A 21,345-nucleotide genomic window follows, 5' to 3' on the forward strand; every position below is an offset into this window, starting at 1 on the left:
AGAGCCATAAAAATCATTAACCACAGGCATTTGTGCCTTGTTTTTTTGCCTCAAAACCTGCCTGTCCTCCATCTGGAAAGCACGCTGATATGCTACGCCACATGCAAATCATTTCAACAACACCTGCATCATTAATGGCCCATTGCATCAAATATCTCAAAATGCCCAGAAAAGAAAACCTCTATCCCTGCAAGATTGTAACAGTCAGCAGTTGGAAGGCTCTTCAAGTTCATTCCACATGATGTAAAAAGCATTTATTCCTTGTCTGCATGCTTCACAGTGATGTCTGCTGACCTGGAGGCTCTTCCGTATGTCCAGCAACAGCCCCTTCGAATATTCATTGTATATTAATGAGGAAGAAACAGTGTCTTTGGTCTTGCGCTCCTTCTTTTTTGGTAATATTTGTGGAAAAAAAGTAAAGAAAAAAGAAAAATACATGACTTTTTGTGACTGAAGAAGGAAAAATATCCAGGAATAGAAAAGTCTGTACTCAGTTGCCACGAACAGTAGTAAAACTCCAAGAAGACATCAATCTTCGTCGAAAAAGGAACAAGTGTAGAACATCGAGTGCCACCTTCACACAAACGGACTGTCCGATCTGAATATGTCTGAGTAGCTTTTGCCGTTCATGTGCTCAGTGTGACTCTCGATGCTGTAGCAGCGGTGGACTTCTGTGAGCGATGACGCCACGTAGGAGGCGGAGCGGAAGAAGTCGGCGTTAGCGAACGTGCCGGCAAACTGCCACCGCTGCTGGTTCCAGTGTCTCCGCAGGACGCTCTGGACCTGCAAGAGGGGACATAAAGAAGATGTAGGAAGGATGGCAGTGACATAAGGACTAAACTTTGGTACGTTCATATTCATATTTAAAGTTGTGCATCTTGGGCTGCGGCAACCATTGAGGTCACAGGCGTCATGACCGCTGTAGTTTCATTACCTTTATTTATTTACAAAATAAAATAAAATATATTATTTAAAAAAATGAGGAAAAAAAATACAAAAAAACAAAAATAAATTACTAAAAAATATTATTTTAAAAAATGGAAGAAAAAACAATAAATTAAAAAAACTAAACAAAGCATTAAAAAAATTAATAAAAAAAAAACATAAATTAATTTAAAAAATGTCTTTAATGGGTGTAAATAAGAAAGTGTTCCATATGACCTATATTTCCCAATCTTGTTAAGTCAAAAATATGTGGCCTAATGTTTTACAAACTCAGGGATATCTATAGTTAAAATAAACGAATAGCTGAATAATTCATTCACTACAATTCGCTCATGACTCACCTCTCCGTTGAAGAAGCAGAATATTGTAGAAACCAACAGGCCCTGCATGTGGAGAAAAAAAAGATTCTTGCGAAAAATACAAGATAGGAAATCCCTTAAGCTCACACAGCTGCATGTTCATGCTCTTATACTAGAAATATTTGTAATTTTAAACCATAAAATTATTGACTATGGCAATTTGACAAGTATGCAACAAGTGTGTTCCTGGTGCAGAGCTTTTAATATCATGCACTGGTGACTGGTACTAAGCAAAAGCCTTTTGTATGCACTGACCTGGTAATGCATGAGGATCTCCATGACATACAGGTAGATCTCGAGGACCCAGTGGTTCTGGGGCTTGTATGCGAGCAGGACGAACTGGATGCCGAGGAGAGGGATGAGGATGAGAGTGGCTCTCACGGCCCTCATGTAGAGGCTGGACTCGGCCTGGTGCGTCACTCTCAGCTTGGTGATGAGAACCCGCACGATGTTCAGCAGGAAGAAAAGATTCACCTGGAATTCAATCGGCAAAAGCAAAGAAATGTCTGTATAAGATTAAAGTGAAAATCACCTTTTATTACTTAAAACTAGCAGTGTTTCAATTGAATTGCGAGGCAAAGTCTAAGCCAACTTTTGTGAATTTAGGCCTGTTTTCATCAACGGATTTGGAGCGAATAATCTCGGCTACTGCACTGCAAAAAAGCCAACTTGTATTTTTTGGCCTAAAACAGTGATTTGAGTTGGTAAAACTTGGAAATATAAACTATTGACATTTAGGGCAATAATAATAAGTTAGCACAACAAAGGAAGCCAGTTGTCTGCTCAGAGAAAGTTTGTGAGTTGTTGTTACTTATATCTTTAAGTTGGGGTTCACAACAAAGGACAATAGTTCTGCTAACTCTTATTTCTTTGTTGTGAAATGCGGGACAGCGGCGAAATTCGGTCATTAGCGAAAGCTAACGGCTAACTGATGCTAGCAGCTAACTGACGCTAGTGGCGCTGCTTGTTACAGCTACAAGAGTAGCCATTAGCGTATCAATGCTAACTCAAAATTGTGGTCGCAACATTAACTGACATTTCATAGCGGCCCTACAATTGTGCCAAGTTATTATAACTTATAATGTAAAATTATAAGTTAGTACAACTTACAGTTGAGTTGACAAAAATCTGAATTCAGAGTTGAGCAAACTCAAAAACAAAACTTAAAATATTTAGTTTAATTGTCCAACTTTGTTGTTTGTTGCCTTGAAATTTTGAGTTCACCCAGCTTTTTTTTTTTTGCAGTGTGTGTAGTTTTGTTAGAAGAAGGCACTGAAGGTTAAACATCGCTGTTATCTGCCAGTAAACAGAGTAGAAGGAGAAGCTTTTGTAGTATATTCTATGTGTTTTTAATATAAGTGTTCTGCTTTACTAGAGAAGCCACAATCTGACCTTTTGTTCAGAACAGAACGATCATGTGAGGGTTCGTACGAGTGCTTGAAATCCTTGAAAATTGTTGAATTTTAATGTTGAATTTCAAGGTTTGAAAAGTGCTTGGATTTTGGATTAAGTGCTTGTAAATTCTTGAAATTTTTTCTGTATTTCTTTTGCAATCTGACTATAGATAACTGCATTTTCAATGGAAAAATATATATATAAACTGAATAGCCTATAGCCTATCTGAAATGAAGACTTCTTGTTTCTGAGATGTTTCTTGTTGCTCTACGGTATCTTCTTACTGAAGGGAGTTTTTCATATTCCTAGTGGATGTGAGGGCTCCTGAAGTAGCCTATTTGTGGGTCTTTCCTCCTAGTTTGGGTCGTGTTTAGTTCCACCGGCTGCCGGATAATGATTTTTGTGAGCTTCCTTTTGCTCCTAGCCCCTAGATTCCCATACCAGTATGCTTTATGAGATTAGCAAACTACTTTTAGTTGTTAAAAGTGTAATACCATTGCTGGTGGTATGGTTAAGTGAAATTACCCCTTTAAGTATCGAAGTACTCATCTAAAACATGCCATTTACAACTGTTGAAAGGTAGTGGAAAAGCTTGAAAATGGACCTTGAAAGTCCTTAAAGTGCTTGAATTTGACCACTGAAAAAGTGTACGAACCCTGGACCTAAAAGCTCTTGTGTCCTAATGGACTCAAACTTAACCCACGGCACTTACTCTGCTGTGTTTCTCGACTTCATCCTTGATTGTGTTGTATTAACTCTCATTTGTATATCGCTTTGGATAAAAGTGTCTGCTAAATGACATTGTAATGACTAGAATTGTAGAAGTTTTCAAGAAACAGAAAAAGTCGCCTTGGCCATTTAATCCCTCTACTAGAGAAAAATGAAGAGGTTTTCAGGATGTTGGTTGAATTGGGCAAATTTTAAATATTCCTCCTTGTCAGCTTGTATGTTTCACGCTATCTAAAGTTAAAACACATTCACAGTTGAGGATGATTTATCAAATTTTGCCATTTTCATCGAGCTTTTCAAATGCAATACTTCAAAATTTGCATAAAAATCGGTTCGTTTTTAAAAATCAAAAATCTCTTCAAACAAGCAAGAAGGGAAGATGGCTGCTTAACAGTCCTGACAGAGCATCACCATGAAGTAATTAAATCTGTATTTTCCATAGGAGCTCAGTACTTACCACCAATGCAGCACAGATTGGGCCGTGGATGATGTACAACAGGGAAGTGTCTGAGCTGACCCAACATCTGTGAATGCATGAACCAGACCATCATATTAATATGATTTTGGGACAGTGGAATCTTTAGAAATGGTCGTGACGATCAAGAAGACTCACTTGTCGTTGTAGTAGAAGTGGCGTGCTATTGAATGTATCACTGCAGGAACAAGAGGAAAACCTGCAGAATCAAAATAGAACTTTTTAGTTGCAGCTGCAGAACATATATGAAGACAATGGGGTGAGGATTTAGACTGGATTTTCTACTACAAACTGCATGGGATTTGTCAACATGGTCTCATAGGAATCCGTGAAATAGCCAAGGATTCGCTTAACTCAAAATCCGTGGAATAGCCATGGAATCACTCAAATTTCCGTGAAACTGACACAGCAACAATGCAAGTTAATGACAGTCACATCCCGTGGCTATTCCAACATACAAAGTGATTATGTACATTCACTGAGTGAATATTTAGAAAATAAAACATATATTTCTCGCTAGAAATGTGATCAAAATCCAAAATATTGATTTTTTCACTAAAAATGAGAGAACTGTCCGCCATGTTTTTTGTTCTGACCGCCGGAACCTTAAAAGTCATGTGACTTGGAACAAACCAATAGGAAAAAATATCCATGGAATAGCCACGGGATATGACTGTCATTAACTTGCATTGTAGAGAAATCAGTTTCACGGAAATTTGAGTTATTCCGTGACTATTCCACGGATTTTGAGTTAAGCGAATCTGTGGCTATTTCACGGATTCCTGTGAGACCAGGTTCGGATTTGTCCTTACTTACCCCAGCCCAGCAGATAATACCACATAAGATGTTGTTTTTCTGCAAACACTGCCACAACAATCAGGGTGTGCAGGTAGATGCCCTCACAGAGCATCCAGAAGTAGTTACAGCTCAGCAGATACAGGTGGATGAACATGAGCAGCTTACAGCTCGCCTGCAAGTGAAAAAAGCAACACACTGCAAAAAAAAAGCCAACTTGTATTTTTGGCTAAAACAGTGATTTAAGTTGCAAAAACTTGGAAATATAAAGTATTGACATTTAGGGCAATAATGTAAGTTAGCACAACAAAGGAAACCAGTTGTCTGCTTAAAAACAAGTTTGTGAGCGGCTAACTGATGCTAGCAGCTAACTGATGCGAGCGGCGCTGCTCGTTACAGCTACAAGATTAGCCATTAGCGTATCAATGCTAACTCAAAATTGTGGTCGCAACATTAGCTGACATTTCATAGCGGAGTTACAATCGTGCCAATTCAGCACATTGCAGAAGTAAGCATTAAAAGTTAATACAATGTAAAATTAGAAGTTCAAAAATCTGAATTCAGAGTTGAGCAGACTCAAAAACAAAACCTAAAATATTAAGTTTAATTGTCCAACTTCAAATTTTATCGAAGTTTGTTGCCTTGAAATTTTGAGTTCACCCAACTTTTCTTTTTTTGCAGTGTAGAAGGGTTTGGTTTTGACTAAAAATAAAAAATGCAAAGCAAAATCAAGTCATATCACTCACAGAATCGTGATAGGTGTGTCCCTGTTTCTTTACTGCCGTCGTGAGCCAGACGACAGTGATGGTGGAGTTCAGCACGAATGAGAAGAAGAGGTTTTTGTGGAGTGTTATTCTCTGACAGCTCAGACTCCTGAGGGCAGCAGAAGAGGAGACACATTAGACATATGATCTAAAAACAAAAAGGTGAATGAAGGAAGCTGTGCTGCACTTACTTAAAATGGAAGAATATTCCTAATGATATGAGCAATGACACCAGTGACAGGCCATGACCAATCATCACCAGGTAGAAGTGAGTCATCGCTGCCTGTAAATAAAACAAAATGATTACAACTTCACAGTGAGAGCTTATTTATATATATATATATATATATATATATATATATATATACACACATGTATATATATGTGTATATATATACATGGATATAAACATATATATATATGTACATATACGTACACTACCGGTCAAAAGTTTTAGAACACCCCAATTTTTCCAGTTTTTTATTGAAATTCAAGCAGTTCAAGTCAAATGAACAGCTTGAAAGGGTACAAAGGTAAGCTGAACCAAAACTGAAAAATAATGTACATTTCAGAATTATACAAGTAGGCCTTTTTCAGGGAATAAGAAATGGGTTAAAAACTTAACTCTATGGAGTCTTGGGCTATTTTGTCCATTTTTTTAATTCTTTTCATGTCTTTGTAAGTCATTTTGTGTCTTTTTTTGGTCATTTTGTGTCTTTTTTTAGTCATTTTGTGTCTTTTGGTGTCTTTTTTAGTCATTTTGTGTCTTTTTTTGGTGATTTTGTGTCTTTTTTTAGTCCTTTAGTCCAACATAATATGTGATTTTGAATCTTTTTTTTACTTTCAAAACACTCATGCTCAATAAAGAATTTTAAATGTTGCAAATGTGCATTAATTTCAGAGTACACTGAGACATTAAACTGCATCATTTTCAATAAAATTCTGGAAAAGTTGGTGTGTTCTAAAACTTTTGACCAGTAGTGTATATACATGTATATATATGTGTATATATATACATGCATATAAACATACATATATATATGTACATATACGTATATATATATATATATATATTTTTTTTAATGTATTGTTTGTCCTACTTACTGTCCCATGGTGTGTTGTGTTGGCTTGGCAGTTTGTGAAGTTTGTCCATATCCTGTTGCTCTCTGGATGGCGTCCCCACTCTCCTGTCTCCGTGCAGACTTTAGAGGCCTTCGCTGTTAACAGATTTGCAACCACAATTTTACATTTCTTTTTTGTGTAAAGAATTGAGATAAAGGATGCAATTAAGTAAGCTACTATAGGGGAGACAATGCAGGTAAATTGGGTTAAAATCAAATCTCCATGAAACTTTGTTTTTTTTTTATACTTTTCTGTTTAAATATGCAAAAAAATGAATGATCTAATGTAATGTGGATTTAGGTGAAATTAGGGCTGGGCGGTATATCGATATAAAAAATATATTGATATATTTTTTATTGTGATATGGAATTAGACCATATCACACATATCGATATAGTTCAAATTTTTTCTTTCTTTACATATAAATGCTGCCCTTACTAGGGTTTGTCATATTTAGTTCTTTTGTGATGTCAGTTATTCTTTTCCCATTAAATATATTTATCACAGAAACAGATTTTATTTCATAGGCTATTTTTATTTTGGATATTTTTTTTAATCTAAATGTGCACTTTATGGAGCTTTGATTTTATACAGCATTTATGTTCACTTAAATAAACGCTTTCAATAAAACTACTTGTGACATGTCACATTTGACTGAACATTTGCTCACACTTTGCAATAAAAAAGTATACATGTCATATATCGATATTATATACTATATTCAGCCTTAATATATCGGGATATGCCTTTTGGTCCATATCGCCCAGCCCTAGGTGAAATCTACTGGCTCAAATAAAAAAAGTGTTGTGGAATAAACACCTAAAATCTGTATTTTGGATGTATTTTTTTAGTGTTTCAGTTTTTCGCCTATAATTTCTCGCCTTCATATTGATACAGAATTAACAAATGACAAAGAAATGTACCATGAGTATCAAAATCTTCATAGTAGTCTGGACAGCTCTGCTCTGTTCGTCCAGCTTCAGTTTCATCCCAGCACAGCCACCCGTCCCACGTGGTGTTGCACACAGGCCCTGCTGACAGCCAAGTACACACAGAGACATGTTAGAGCAGACCTGGGCATTGGGCGGCCCGCGGGCCACATCCGGCCCTTTGGCTGTCCTTGTCCGGCCCGCGTGAGGTTACCCAGAAATTAGAAATCAATATAACCGCAGTGCTTTTATTTTGAAAAAAAAAAAAAAAAAATTATTAGCTATTAGCTATTTTTTTTTTTTTTTTGTCAACACTTTTACTATAGTTAAGACAACAAATATAGCCACTAATATATATGACAGAAGAAAATAAACTTTAACAAACCTTGTGTCCTGTCAGCCACTATATAAGCCTTTTTGATACTTTATATCAACTTTATATTAATTACTACGCACTCGTTATTATTTACCGTTCGTTTTTTCATTTAACCGTTCTACCGGTTATTTCCTGTCACTACCTTTCAAAATGAAAGCACCCGTTTCACACTGGACGGCACTTTTTCAAAATAAAAGCACCTCAACATTGTTAAACACCTTGAAAATGTACAAACACGAAAAACAAGCTATATAATACAAAAACACAAATAGGAAGCTTACCAAAGGACATTTACAGTTGTGTTTAAAATAAATGGACTAGTGATATAGTGATTGGAGTATTTACTACTTTTTACTGCTATATTTGATTTACTCCACATTAACAGTCTTAACATGTATTCCTATCAGTAGCAGCTCAAAACCAGATAATTTACTGTATTTTATAAAGCGATTAAATTAATATTGAGCAGAATTTAGTTCAGAGTTTTGGTCCGGCCCCTGCAACCTTCGTGGTATTGGTCATGTGGCCCCTTGGGAAAATTAATTGCCCACCCCTGTGTTAGAGTGTTTCAATATGGACAGTAGTAACACCGGAAGTAGCTGCAGATGTTTTTTGTTCATTCCCTCACCTAGGGGTTTTGATTTGCGGTGCGATTCTTTCACAATCCTCTGGAAGCATTCGTACTGGGCTGTGGCGATTTGGTTTTGTGTTGAACGATGCTTGTCCCGATGGTTCAGGTGCTCCTGGGTATCATTTTCAGGGCTCGCCACCACAAGCAGCTTTAGACAGATGGAGAGTTGATATTCAGCATGCAAACACACACAGATATACACAGATACACAAACGTTACAGTGCAACTGCCAAGTAGCGCATACAAATGAGATTTAAGTAGATTATATACTTGATTTGCATGGGAAAAAGTCACAAGTGTTAGTTAAATGCTTTCTGTGGCTTTCGGGGAGCTAAAATCACTCTTAAGTTGCATTGTGGGAAGTGTAGTATCAAGTTTGACAGGACGTATTTATTGTTTTCCCAACCTTTTTAAGATAAAGATTGATTCGGGTCTTATATTAATTCTCATTTGCCATCTAATGAACAATGAATTCATCAATGCTGTATTAAGGCTTTTTTTCATACAGAAGTTTGCAGGGTTTCAATGGAAAAAGCATAAGGTAAAAGTACTTATACCACTCTATGCAGATGGGCCCCACTCAGATTGTTTTATATACTCCAGATATATTATTTGATTATTATTATTTATGCATTTATGTAAGCAAAATTTCAATTTTCTCAAGGAAGTACTCATTTTTAACTATTTAATGTACTGTTATGAGGTTTAATTACAAAAATATTTTTTTTTAAAGATTTTCATGTTTTCATGTTAAATCTCGACCTGAAAATTAACTAAAGCTGTCAGCTAAATTTAGTGGAGTAGAAGTATAAAGTTACAGAAGTTGAAAATACTCAAATACAGTACAAGTACACCAAAATTGTACTTAAGTACAGTAAGTGAGTAAATGTTCTTAGTTACATTCCACCACTACAGGGTTTCATGTAAAGTGGGTTGGTAAAACACTAAAATAGAAAGAAGGACCAAGAAGTAAGTACATTTATGCCTCTGTTGCTTTGATTTTGACCATTTCTCTTTTAATCTGTCTCTCACAAATCCCTCAACTTTATGGAAGTACACTATTGAATCTGTGGTGTGCCCCTTTAAGGAGTGCATGAGGAGGATTGAAGTATTTAGAAAATTAACCCTCCTGTTATGTTCATTTCTCAATAACAGCAATAATGTTTGTGGGTCAATTTGACAAGTGTCAGAAACTAAAAAATCCCAATAAACATGGTTTATATTTCATTAATGACTCCATTACTAACCATTTCAATCAATATTTAGTGCAATGGTGTTCTTTAGCTCTCACAGATCATGAACAATGAGGATAATTCACTTGTTTTTCATTAAAAATTGCATGTTAAAACTTTTTTTAATGCACATCGGGAAGACCTACATATGAAAAACAATAGTTTTACAAGTTTTTAGTTTTACCAGATTAAAAAAAAAATACTTTTAACTATTTTCTTTTAGATTTTCAAACTTTGAAATGGATCAATTTGAGCTGCAACATAACAGGAGGGTTAAATAATGAGTTTTACATCAATGAAATTAGTATTTTATATTGTATTTAGTAACGCAAAGAATGTCAGTTACAGTTATAAATATTCAAAACAGTTTATACACAACAGATTATACACAAGGGATCATATTCGATCATCATTGCATGGCCAAAAATTAATAAAGACACAGACACCTAAACTACAAAAAAAAAATACAACTTGCTTCAAAAGTGAAGGGGTTATCTAAAATTCGACAGTGAAGTTGCAAAAACACAACAGACAAGCAGGTGATGGTGACTTATTTACCTAAAACAGCAAATTTCAGATAAAGAGTGCACAGATAATGAACAACAGACCTTATTGAGGGCACACAGGACCAGCAGATACAAGAAGCCGCACGGATCCATCAGCAGTCTGATCACTGCGGGTATTCTGAGGAATGTTAAAACTTTATCATCTTTTTCTGCACAAGAAAACAATAGCTCTTAAACCAGTGGAACCTTCCCCCCCGATCAAGAATTTAAACAAATGTGACAGGCTGCGTCTCCAAACCGATGTTTTTAATTTGTAAAGGCAGGTCTCCCCTTTTTGGATGTTCGGGTTACAGATGTGGCCTTTTACTTCCTCTGTTCCCCACAGCTTCCTTCCTGCATGCTTATTATGCAAGTTTAACCAAAGTTTAAGCCAAAACACATCAATGTGGTGGAAGAACATGTTGGAAATACTCCACTTTACGTACAAGTCACGTATTCAGAAAGGTATCTAAAGTGCTGATTGTGCAGTACAATGTTCCCTTATGGAATCAGAAAGCCTTTACTGTCATTGCACAGGGCAGTACAACGAAATTTGCCATCTACCCGTCCAAAACGTATAAAAAACACACAAACAATATGACAGAGGTGAACAGGACAGGAAGACAGGGATGAAGAGAAAGAAATACAGCACAACGTGAGGAGAGGAAAGGAGGAAAAAGACAATGAAAAAAACCTTCGCTTTCTTTTTCTTTTTTCTATTTGCTCTTTTACATATGTCTACCTTTTCCCAGTTTGTTCAAAGTTCTCGAATGTAATACGTTTAACTTTCTGTATCTTGCTTCTTGTTTTGTAAACAAAAAACCTTGATTGTGAGTGGCAGAAATACTATTGTATATTGTCTGAAAGTAAGCACTGTATGATAATGCTCTCACAAAATAAAAATTAAAAATTAAAAAAAAAAAAGAAAAAAACCTTCGCAACATAAGCATAATACACAATACACTTCACAACATGAACAGACATATTCTATAAGGTCCTATGTTTGGCGTGGCAGTCCTTGAGAACCATGTATCCCTAAAAGTCAGAAAAACAGCCCTGTTGTCAGTTTTGTAATTATGCATTTTCCAGCTGATTAAAAAGAGTTTATGGAGCTTAAGAAGTAATATTTTATCTACAGATGAGGGCACACATTCCAAATCAGCACATCTGGAGTTACATCGTTTGACAAGTAAAGCTGTCGCACAAATCAGTAGTTTTATTTTGGAAAAATATTATCAAAAAATAAATAAAATGTGTAATGCCTTGGCTTGATTGTGCATGTAAAGTGTCATTCTAAAAAAATGTTAATGGATGTTTTATCTGTTTTTATAGGATAAGCAAGATTAAAATGTTATATTTATTATTTAAAAAAGGTATTATGTATAGATAGTATACATGGAACAATGTCCATAGTAATTACTGTGTGTATTAAATAGTTTTAAAGGGTAAACATTATTAAAATATGTAACTTATTTTGTTTATTTTTCATTTGATAGATATAACCATAGTTCCATAACATTATAGCATATTTGTTTGCAACAGCTGACCCATCAAGAAAACACCACAAAACAGCAAATAACACAGTAAACACTGGTTTTGAGATTTTATAATAATAATAATAATGATATTAATTGTGTAGCACTGCTTAAGCTCAGAGCACCAAGTGACATCATAAAACAATCACCAATATTAAAAAAATATTCAAGACAAAAATATTTTGTTTATTTATTGGTGTTTTATCTACTTTATATGAGATCATCTTTTATATTTGCATTTTATCTGTTAACATATGTGATCATTTCCTTTGCATAAATCTGTTTTATATGGATTTATTTATTTTATCCACATTTTACTAATTATATACGAAGTCATTTATTTCATTTTGCACTTGCACTTTCATCTGTGTTGCTTGATATGTACGTTTCTTATTTTATTTTTATTTATTTTTTAAATCTTTTAATCTGGAAAGCACTTTGTGCTTAAGATTGAAAGCTTCTATATAAATATCTTATTATGAAATATGATAAAATGCCATAAAAAACATATAAATCACCCTCTTTTTAACTTGACTTGATTAAAATCATATTTTATTTTAAGTTATAAGGTATTTCATGTACAAACATCAAACATCTGACCTTCTTTCAGGAGCGCAACCACGTCTCTCGAACAGTTACCACAGTGCATGCTAAAGAAGTGTAACTATTTAAGAAACTTACCTTTTCAGGAGCAGGAAAAGAATAAAAACACAATGTTGGCCACTTCTTCAAGAGTAATCCTTCAGTCTGGGAGTTTTTCTTTGCAGGAAAAAAAGAATATTTCAGTTTCTTTAAGAGTAGTCCTTCAGCGTGTGTATTTCACAGCAGTCAGGGGCGACACTGAGCTGCTCTGATAACAACTGGCTGGAGCTGTGGATGACATCACATGCTTGCCTTTCGAGGAGGCAGATTTAGGGTTGGATATGACCATATGCATTTCCAACAAGATTAATAAGGTACACATCAACATTTTGCTTAAACTTTACTTTCTCCAGATTCTTACCCATATATTAAAAGCATATGTAATGTTTGCAATGATGAACCAGAACCTATAAAGCATTTATTTTACCATTTTAGCCTTTACATTTAATTACTTCTGGACTCGAATGAAATATTTGACTGTGTAAAATTATGAATATTAACAAAACTGGTGTCATTACATGTTTTGAACATAATACATTTACCATGAAAGACATGATGATAATAATAATAATAACAATAATAATTCTTATTGTTATTATTATATAGCGCTTTCAAGAAACCCACGGATACTTTACAACTTATTGATTATATATTGTACATACATAAATGCAAAATAACAAACGCTACCCCTATTTTTTTTTATTTAAGGATTGTATTAAGACTTATAAACACTGTATGGTGAACCCTTTTAAATCTGAAGTGTTATGTTGTATAGGCGTCTGTAATGCCTGTATATATGAATATTTTTTCAAAATGACATCCCTGAAGCGTAATTGACATTGCATGACCATTACATGGTATAATTTAAAAATGTATGATAAAAAATATATGATGTAAAGTATGGCTGGTCTTTTTAGTATGCAAATAATGGGCTTACTTGCAACCTCACTATGCTTTTGTATTTAGGCTGTTAATGTTTTTTAAATGTATTAGAAATATACAATGTGTTATTAAATATGTATAATTTTCACTTAAAAACTTCTGTGAATCTGAGGCACAAAATTGACCAATCAGTGATGCTCTTTTAATTCCTTAGCAACATCACCCTCTAGTGGTCAAAAGCTCCGTGGCAACAGCAACAGCCGTTGTCATAGCTACAGCGTTCTCGGCTCCTCTACAAAGTAGCTCCGTTAAGTTGGGGCAGGTTTTCCAAACTATCGACAAAAAAAGGTACTTTTTGAGATGTTTGCAACTACTGAGATGAGTTTGTTAGTCAAACTAAAAGTATTTTTGTTTCAACTGAACTCGATAGCCTAGATATTTGGGTCCGTGTATGACCAAAAGGTACACGGACCTATTTAGACCTCAATACGCTGTGTTACCCGGATGTAGTGAAAAGGTGTATGTAATTAGCCTGATTAAAGTTAAGCTAGTCGAGTCATGTCATATGCTGGGCTTACACCAAACGATTTTCCCAGTCCCAGACTAAAAACTGAAAGTCTTTAGTAAATCTAGGAGTCTTACTGGAGTCACAGCGCGCTCCCGTCATCCCGATCGTTAAGTGTAAGGTAGTAATCGGCGCTGTTTCTTATCAGTCTTTTCCTAGTCTTTGGTTTGCGATCAAATCAAACGTGTTTGATATTATCGCAAGTCGCAGTGACGTAACACAATCAACAACCAATAGATGAGCGGTTCCAGACCGGCAGTAAAACCACTTCAACAGGAAAAAGTTACATCACAATAATGTTAGTAAACTCAATCCTAAATACAAATATAGAGATGTAATATATTTATGGCCACAAGCGGGATTTTGGGGGCGCTGTTTCATAGTAAAGAGAATAGTAAGCAGACCCAGTTAAAATGTATAAATAAATGTATACATAAATAAGTAATAAATAATTGATGATGAATGTGTGATTAACTAAATGAAAGTTGTTAGAGCTGATAAGTATAATTATTCAATTAAACAAATTATAATTAAATAGGACATAAATGTATATCATGAATTCTTTTCTACAGTTTCCTTTCCTTTATTCTTCCTTATATCTATTTTACTTTTTTAATTTTAACTTTTCATGTCAGAAAAACAGAAACCCCTTTTCAGCTTTGTGAGGGGCATTTTGTGGCGTCTTCTTTTCTTTTTCTTTTTCCAACACAAACCACTGCACACACAAATATTGCATGGTAGGTAAAAAAAATGCTAAAGAAAATCTAGTTGTAGTCTTGTAAATAGTGACCCTGCAAGATTCACAGTCTTTGTAGAATCTCAGTCTGAGACTAGGCTGGGACTAAAAACTCTTAACACTTGTCTTTAGATGTGAGCAGGTGTGAGCTGATAGTCTTGTAGGAGTCTTTCCAAATCTTTTCAAAGTCTTCTGGTGTATAGGTAGCATAAAGGTACACTTGTTTGGATAAATATAATCATAACAACAAAAATAGCTCATAAGAGTTTAATTTAAGAGCGGATATCAAGTCATTTTCCATAGTTTTCTTGATAATGATTTTAGTTATTATCAAGAAAACCATGAAAAAATGTCTAGATATCAGCTTTTAAACTCGTATGAGCTGTTTTTGTTGTTATCATTATATCTGTTCAAACAAATATACCTTTAGTTGGTTGTACCGGGCATTAAAATGAACAAAAAATTGAAGAAAACAATGGTCTAAAACTTTTTTCCATGACTGTAGATACTTTTTTTGTTTTGTTTAGTTGTTTGTTATTGTTTTATGTGTCTTTTCAGTCCTTACGCACCTGTGGTTTTATGTCTCTTTGTTGTTGTTTTGTTTCACTTTGTAATGTTTTTTTTTTCAGTTAAGCTACTTTGTGTTCTACAGGGTAGATTTATTTGTAAATGTCTATATTCTTCAGTGGCAGGATGTTCAGGAAAACTGCCTGGAGGAACACTGTCAGCGATGCAGTGAGTTTCCACCAAGACCAAGCCCTCAACACAACTATATTTCTGCTGAAAAGCTTCGGCCCAACAGGATTTCTGCTTAAAGAGGAAGGAGTGGCCAGAAACTTCAAGGTAAATCAGTCTGTGTGATTCAGGGTGCGTATTTTTCAAAACTCCCCCAGCCATGTTTTCTATCCCTATTCTAGCATGTTATCTCTTCCCTGTTGTTTAGGTGTTCTTGGGCAACCCACATACATGCACTTGTCCTGTGTTCACCAGGGAGCAGGAGCCATGCAAACACATCTGCTGGTATCAATAACACACACAGAAATATGAACACATTGGATGCCCAATATCAGATATAAATTAAGCTGTGAAAAGTAGTTTTGTACTTTTTTTTTTGGTAAAAGATCTGCTTATGAAAATGTCTTTTATTTTTTTTTTTTTTGGACAATTGTATTTTGTTTAGATTATTTAATTGTCTGCTTTACAAGGACATTTTTAAATATTGATTTTTGGCTGTTTATATTCATTTTGTGAATCTTAAATATAAATTCATAAAACATAACTGATTTCCAACTCAACTAATGAGACATTTTATGTGTATGCATCTGTGATAATCACTTTTATATGAAGAAAACTTTACAATGAACCTCTGATCTTTATCATTTACAGGGTTTTACTGCGGAAATTCAGACTACCCAGAGAACATGAATGTATGTTTTTTATTTTTTTTTTATTTTTACATATTGTACCTAATTTTACTTTCTAAATAAAAGGTATTTAAAACCTTTTTACACCCAGTATTTAGCTTCATAGCAGTGATAGCAATGCTAATTAAAGCAAATGAATACTATTTTATGCTGCACAGAAATTTCAGAAACATTTGCTGTGTGCTGACCAACCATTGTACATGTGCCTATGTTGACATGTAAGGCTAAAAATAACTCTGCTCTAGATTCATTCCAGCATGGACTCGTGGAGAGACAGATCTTGGAGATGCTCCATGGTTTAGACCAAACCAAAGACCACCGGACGGAAAACGAGCCCCCTGCTGCTTCTGGGACCCCGAGCCAACCAGTCACTGGCCAGGAGGCTGGAAGTGTCTGCCGGAAAGTGATCCAAGCCCAGGATGTGTGTCCCATCTGTCAAGAAGAGCTGCTGGAGAAAAAACAGCCTGTGTCTTACTGCAGGTGTGTAGGTGGCTATGGGCGGTCCGGGGGTTGCTTTTTAACACTGTCATTGTTTCACTGTAGTCATGTTTCAGGATGATGTTGGTTGTTACACTGCTGGCCAGAAAATGACCCCATTAAGCATTATCAGCCCCAATATAGCACATCCAGCTGTTGACATACAGAATGTTTAGCGGAAGCCACCAGCACAGATTGTCGGATGTTGTAAAATTATGTTGAAACCTCCTGATATTCACAGAAGAGGATATTTCAATCAAACCCAAATGATGCGGAAACTTTTTTTTGGCATAGTGCAGACAGATTTTGTGACCTTTCATGTTGCCGTCCTTGTCTCTCCCAGGTTCGGTTGTGGCAACAATGTCCACATCTCCTGCATGAAGGTGTGGGCGGATCACCAGAAACTGTCAGACAGGGAAGAAACTGTGAAATGCCCTCTGTGCAGGGAGGACTTCAGCTCTTTGAAGTTACTCCAGGAGCAGGTGAAAAACGCAGCAAAGCTCTTCACTGCTGCAGAGAGAGAGAAACCAGACAGACACCTGGGAGTTCTCTGTCACATCTGCCGGGTCTACCCCATCACCGGCAGATGTTTCAAGTAAGCATGTGGCAGTCATATCACATGAACTATAAGCATTTAGAGCAGAGGTCTCAAACTCAAATTACCTGGGGGCTGCTGGAGGCAGTATCAAAATGACCAAAAAAAGACAGAAAATTACAAAAAAAAGACACAAAATGACAGAAAAAAAACTAAATTACTTAAAAAAAGACACAAAATTACAAAAAAAAGGACACAATGACCCAAAAAAGACACAAAATTACCAAAATAAAAGAAACAAAATTATTCAAAAAAAGACACAAAATTACCACAAAAAAAATACACAATTATTTAAAAAAGACACAAAATTACCACAAAAAAAGACACAAAATTACATTGCATAACATTTCCACTTCTTCCGGTAACAACAACACGTCAGATAATAAACAGTCCGGTAGCAGTTGCCTTTCTATTTGTTAACGTCATAGAAACAAGTGAAACAAAGCTCCAGCTTGCGCAATAAAGGGACCTTCCACACACAACCCGGTAAAGAGACATTCATATAAAACTCACATTAAACTTTCATATCAAGGTGAGGGCCACAAAATATCGTCAAAAGGGCCGCAATTGGCCCGTGGGCCACGAGTTTGAGACGCATGGTTTATAGTATTATACACAAAACACTATAGTTTTATAGTGTTCACAGTAATTGTGAACACTATAAATTCTAAATTCTAATTCTAAAACACTATACATTCTAAAAATAGAATGTGTCCACTAGGGCGATACCAAACAGTTTCAAGCTTCCCAAGCATCTGAATTCTAAATCAAATGCTGTGCACCTTGTGATGTGACCAAAGGAGGGGAGAAGATTTTTCAGGAGTGATGATATTACTGCGCCGAGTCGAAGTGCTCCCAAGTGCTATTCCGCCATACATTATAGTTATCCTTTTTATCCGCTTCGAAAAGCGCCACGTTTTATTTTGTGTCGCCATACTTGGTCGTTTAACTACTCGTGTAGCTGTATTTAAATAGGGAAAACGTGGAGGAGTTTGGTCGCTTTTAACTGTCCATCTGTTTGGATCCTAATGAATGAACTGGGCTAAGCTAAGTGCTAGCCAAGTGGCGCCGCGCGCCAGGGCGATTGAGTGCACGCATTGAGACGCAAGAGGTCTGTATCAACTCGTCTTACTTGACCGAATAACATGTTTTAATATGAAAAAACGGTGGAGTGTTCCTTTAAAACTCTGCAGCTTCCTTAAAAAGAACAGACGCGTCACAGTGCAGAAGATAAGAGGAACTGACATTTAGATTTTTCTGATGCTCAAAAGTTCATTCAAGTGTAATTTCCTAGTCATGCCATGCTCCCATGTGATCTTTAGTCCTTGTTATTTTTTCAGATGCACAGTCTGCAGTTACCTCTATCTCTGTGAGGACTGCTCAAACAAGGGCTGCCACCCACAGCATCCGTTTGCTTCACGGACAGTAAGCTATTTGTTTTCAGATTGATATAATACTTGTACCTGTCAGCTACTCTCTCACCTCAGGCTTCAGCATTACACAATTATGGATAAAAAAAAAAAGAATGATTCAGATAACTCTAAACTTTGCAGTTGTCTTAGGGCCACTCATTGCTGTAATTTAATGTAAATATCTAGTGAAACTGGCCATGTCAAATAAATTGTCATCATTTTGTTGGCTATACCTTTTTAAACAAGCAATTCTGGTAATTTAGCTGCTACTATAAATGGCTTGAAAATGCACACTTGAAAATAATAACTCAGATTAAAACTCAAACAGAAAAGGAGAGGAAAGTGGCACCTTGTGGATGAAGACCTGAGTGACGGACAAAGAGGAGCGACCTTTCAGCCAGCAAACACCAGGTGAGTTATTGAATACATCCAGAATTCAGTGTGAAGACTGATGATTTCTTAAAGGAGATGGCAAAATGGTGCTGATGTGAAACTGATAATATTCTAACTTTTGCTTACTATGTCCCATGTCACCACTCAGCATCAATCCAGAAGCTGCAGACTCTCTACCAGAAAATGTGTTGGGGTGTCTACCTGCAGTCAGAGTGAGATCAGGCTCTCAGCTCCTGGCTGTGGGACAGCAGTGTCGGATCTGTCTGCTGGATTTCACACTGGGCCAACGTGTTCGAACTCTGCACTGCCATCACAAGGTAAAACTTGTGCTTAAACTACCTTAATGTAGGGCTGGGCGATATGGACCAAAAGTCATATCCCAATATATTTAGGCTGAATATTGATATACATCCCGATATTTTTATCACAAAGTGAGAGCAAATGTTCAAAGTCAAAGCCAAATATGACATGTCGCAAGTAGTTTTATTGAAACCGTTTTAAGTGAACATAAATACTGTATAACAGGAGTACCTTTTTTTTTTTTTTTTTCAAGTCAAAGCTCCATAAAGTGCACATTTAAATAAAAATATATATTAAATAAAAATAGCCTATGAAATAAAATAGGCCAATCATTTTCTGAAATAAATATATATATGAGAAAATAATAACGAACATTACAAAAGAACTAAATATGACAAACCCTTGTAAGGCCAGCATTTATATATAAAGAAATACATTTTTTGAACTATATCAATCTATGTGATATGGTCTTATTCCATATCACATTTAAAAATATATCGATATATCGCCCAGCCTAATTAATGTCAATGTAATACAAATTAGCAATGTGTCGATTTAAATCGGTTGAGATGAAAAATGAAACCCAATACTCTTTTTCAACAGCAGAGGGCGTAATTTTCTTTTGATATCACTTGTTCTATGGCACTGTCAGTTATAGAGACGGGGGCATTTGAGCCCGCCCTGCCCTGACCGAAAACATGTTTTAAAGCTGCTGTGTACTGAAATGTACTACCAACAAACACTACTAACATTTACATTAAGAGAAAATCTATTTTGTAGTTTTTATATATTTATCAGGGCTGTCAGTTGATTATATTTAATTGCATGATTGTCCATCGTTAACTCACGATTGATCATATTTTATCTCAAAATTACTTAATGATTTAAAGAAAAGTAATGCTAAAAACTTTACTGCGATCCCCCCCCCCCCCCCCCCCCCCCCCCCCCCCCCCCCCCCCTTCCTCACATGTTCCAACAAATTTCAGTTCCACACAGACTGCGTGGACGCGATTCTGCAGAAGTCCAACTCCTGCCCCCTGGATGGATATGTTATTTATGACCCCTTGACTTGGAGAACCAGTGAAAGGAAGACCTCCTTTAAAACGGCTTCCTGCCTTTCCAGTGACCGAGCCAAACGCCCATCAAACAACTTACAGGACCTGTTTATTCAAGGAGTGCACACTAAAGTCACTCCTTCACACGGTTCTCTTAAACTAGAGGTGCTTACAGGCTCTTCAGTGATGAGTGACATGTTTCAAGGCTTGTGCATAGCTACAGACCCTGTGATGAAGGAAGGAAAAGGAGAGTTGCAGACAAAACAAACTGCTCTTATTCCTGAAAACGGCTCATCTTTTGATCATCGCAGTACCTCAAGAGCACGTTCCTCAAAAAAGACAGGAACAAAACACAGCCCTGCTTCCGCTGCTGCAGTGACAAAAGTTAGACCCCAACCACAACTCAACCTTTTTGTCGGCTTGGAGAGATTAGAGTCTGACAACACAGCTACGTCTCCTGCCAGACGAACTAGACCCCAACGCAGAAGGGCAGCCATTAAAGATACAAACAACGGACTGATTTCAGAGCTGACCGGAGTTTTTATAAACACACAAGAGCCGAGGAAGACAGACACTTAAACTTTACCGTTAAGGCAGTGGAAGAACTAAAAAAGTGTACCTGTAACCCTTTATTTGAAAAAGATGTAAATCTGAAATGTTATTTTGCTCAAATTAAACATGTACAGGTGCATCTCAATGAATAAGAATATCATAGAAAAGTTTATTTACGTCAGTAATTTAATTCAAAAAGTCACACAGGATGAATGAAGCTTTTCATGTCTTAATTTATTTAATTTCTAATTATAATTATGGCTTACATTTAAAGGAAACCTGAAATTCAGTGTCTCAAAAAAAAATTATATTACAAAAGACCAATTTTAAAAAGTATGATTAACATGGAAATGTTGGCCTTTGAAAAGTTTGTCCATCTATATGACAAAATACTAGGTTGGGGTTGAACTACTGGAAATGGATTTTTCCATCATATTCTAATTTATTGAGATGTACCTGTACATTATGAAATAATATGGC

General features: G+C 35.9%; 2 protein-coding genes across 8 annotated transcripts; one reads left to right on the forward strand and one right to left on the reverse strand.

The window, feature by feature from the left end:
• Window positions 1–241: 241 nt before the first annotated feature.
• Window positions 242–14,601, reverse strand: LOC131962726 (calcitonin gene-related peptide type 1 receptor-like). 3 transcript variants are annotated; one of them, XM_059327760.1, is made up of 14 exons: window positions 13,999–14,601; window positions 12,514–12,591; window positions 10,361–10,436; window positions 8,518–8,668; window positions 7,508–7,615; window positions 6,567–6,679; window positions 5,654–5,745; window positions 5,445–5,571; window positions 4,720–4,873; window positions 4,042–4,102; window positions 3,886–3,952; window positions 1,560–1,778; window positions 1,287–1,328; window positions 242–783 (listed from the first exon to the last, which is right to left on the reverse strand). In XM_059327760.1, the coding sequence occupies exons 3-14, from the start codon at window positions 10,409–10,411 to the stop codon at window positions 577–579; spliced, it is 1,392 nt and encodes a 463-aa protein (XP_059183743.1). In that variant the 5' UTR covers window positions 10,412–10,436; window positions 12,514–12,591; window positions 13,999–14,601; the 3' UTR covers window positions 242–576. The 3 variants fall into 3 exon arrangements, with proteins under 3 accessions (XP_059183743.1, XP_059183741.1, XP_059183742.1); XM_059327758.1 differs by having other exon boundaries at window positions 7,508–7,618; XM_059327759.1 differs by lacking the exon at window positions 13,999–14,601 and having other exon boundaries at window positions 7,508–7,618; window positions 12,514–12,922.
• zswim2 (zinc finger, SWIM-type containing 2) lies at window positions 13,657–21,339 on the forward strand. 5 transcript variants are annotated; one of them, XM_059327751.1, is made up of 10 exons: window positions 13,657–13,704; window positions 15,344–15,500; window positions 15,601–15,677; window positions 16,044–16,084; window positions 16,327–16,561; window positions 16,902–17,153; window positions 18,494–18,578; window positions 18,894–18,976; window positions 19,107–19,275; window positions 20,245–21,319. In XM_059327751.1, the coding sequence occupies exons 2-10, from the start codon at window positions 15,351–15,353 to the stop codon at window positions 20,890–20,892; spliced, it is 1,740 nt and encodes a 579-aa protein (XP_059183734.1). In that variant the 5' UTR covers window positions 13,657–13,704; window positions 15,344–15,350; the 3' UTR covers window positions 20,893–21,319. The 5 variants fall into 5 exon arrangements, with proteins under 5 accessions (XP_059183734.1, XP_059183737.1, XP_059183738.1 ...); XM_059327754.1 differs by lacking the exon at window positions 13,657–13,704 and adding an exon at window positions 13,720–14,042; XM_059327755.1 differs by lacking the exon at window positions 13,657–13,704 and adding an exon at window positions 13,720–14,037.
• Window positions 21,340–21,345: the final 6 nt, after the last annotated feature.

This window comes from Centropristis striata, chromosome 24 (assembly GCF_030273125.1).
Source record: "Centropristis striata isolate RG_2023a ecotype Rhode Island chromosome 24, C.striata_1.0, whole genome shotgun sequence".
Lineage (NCBI taxonomy): Eukaryota > Metazoa > Chordata > Actinopteri > Perciformes > Serranidae > Centropristis > Centropristis striata.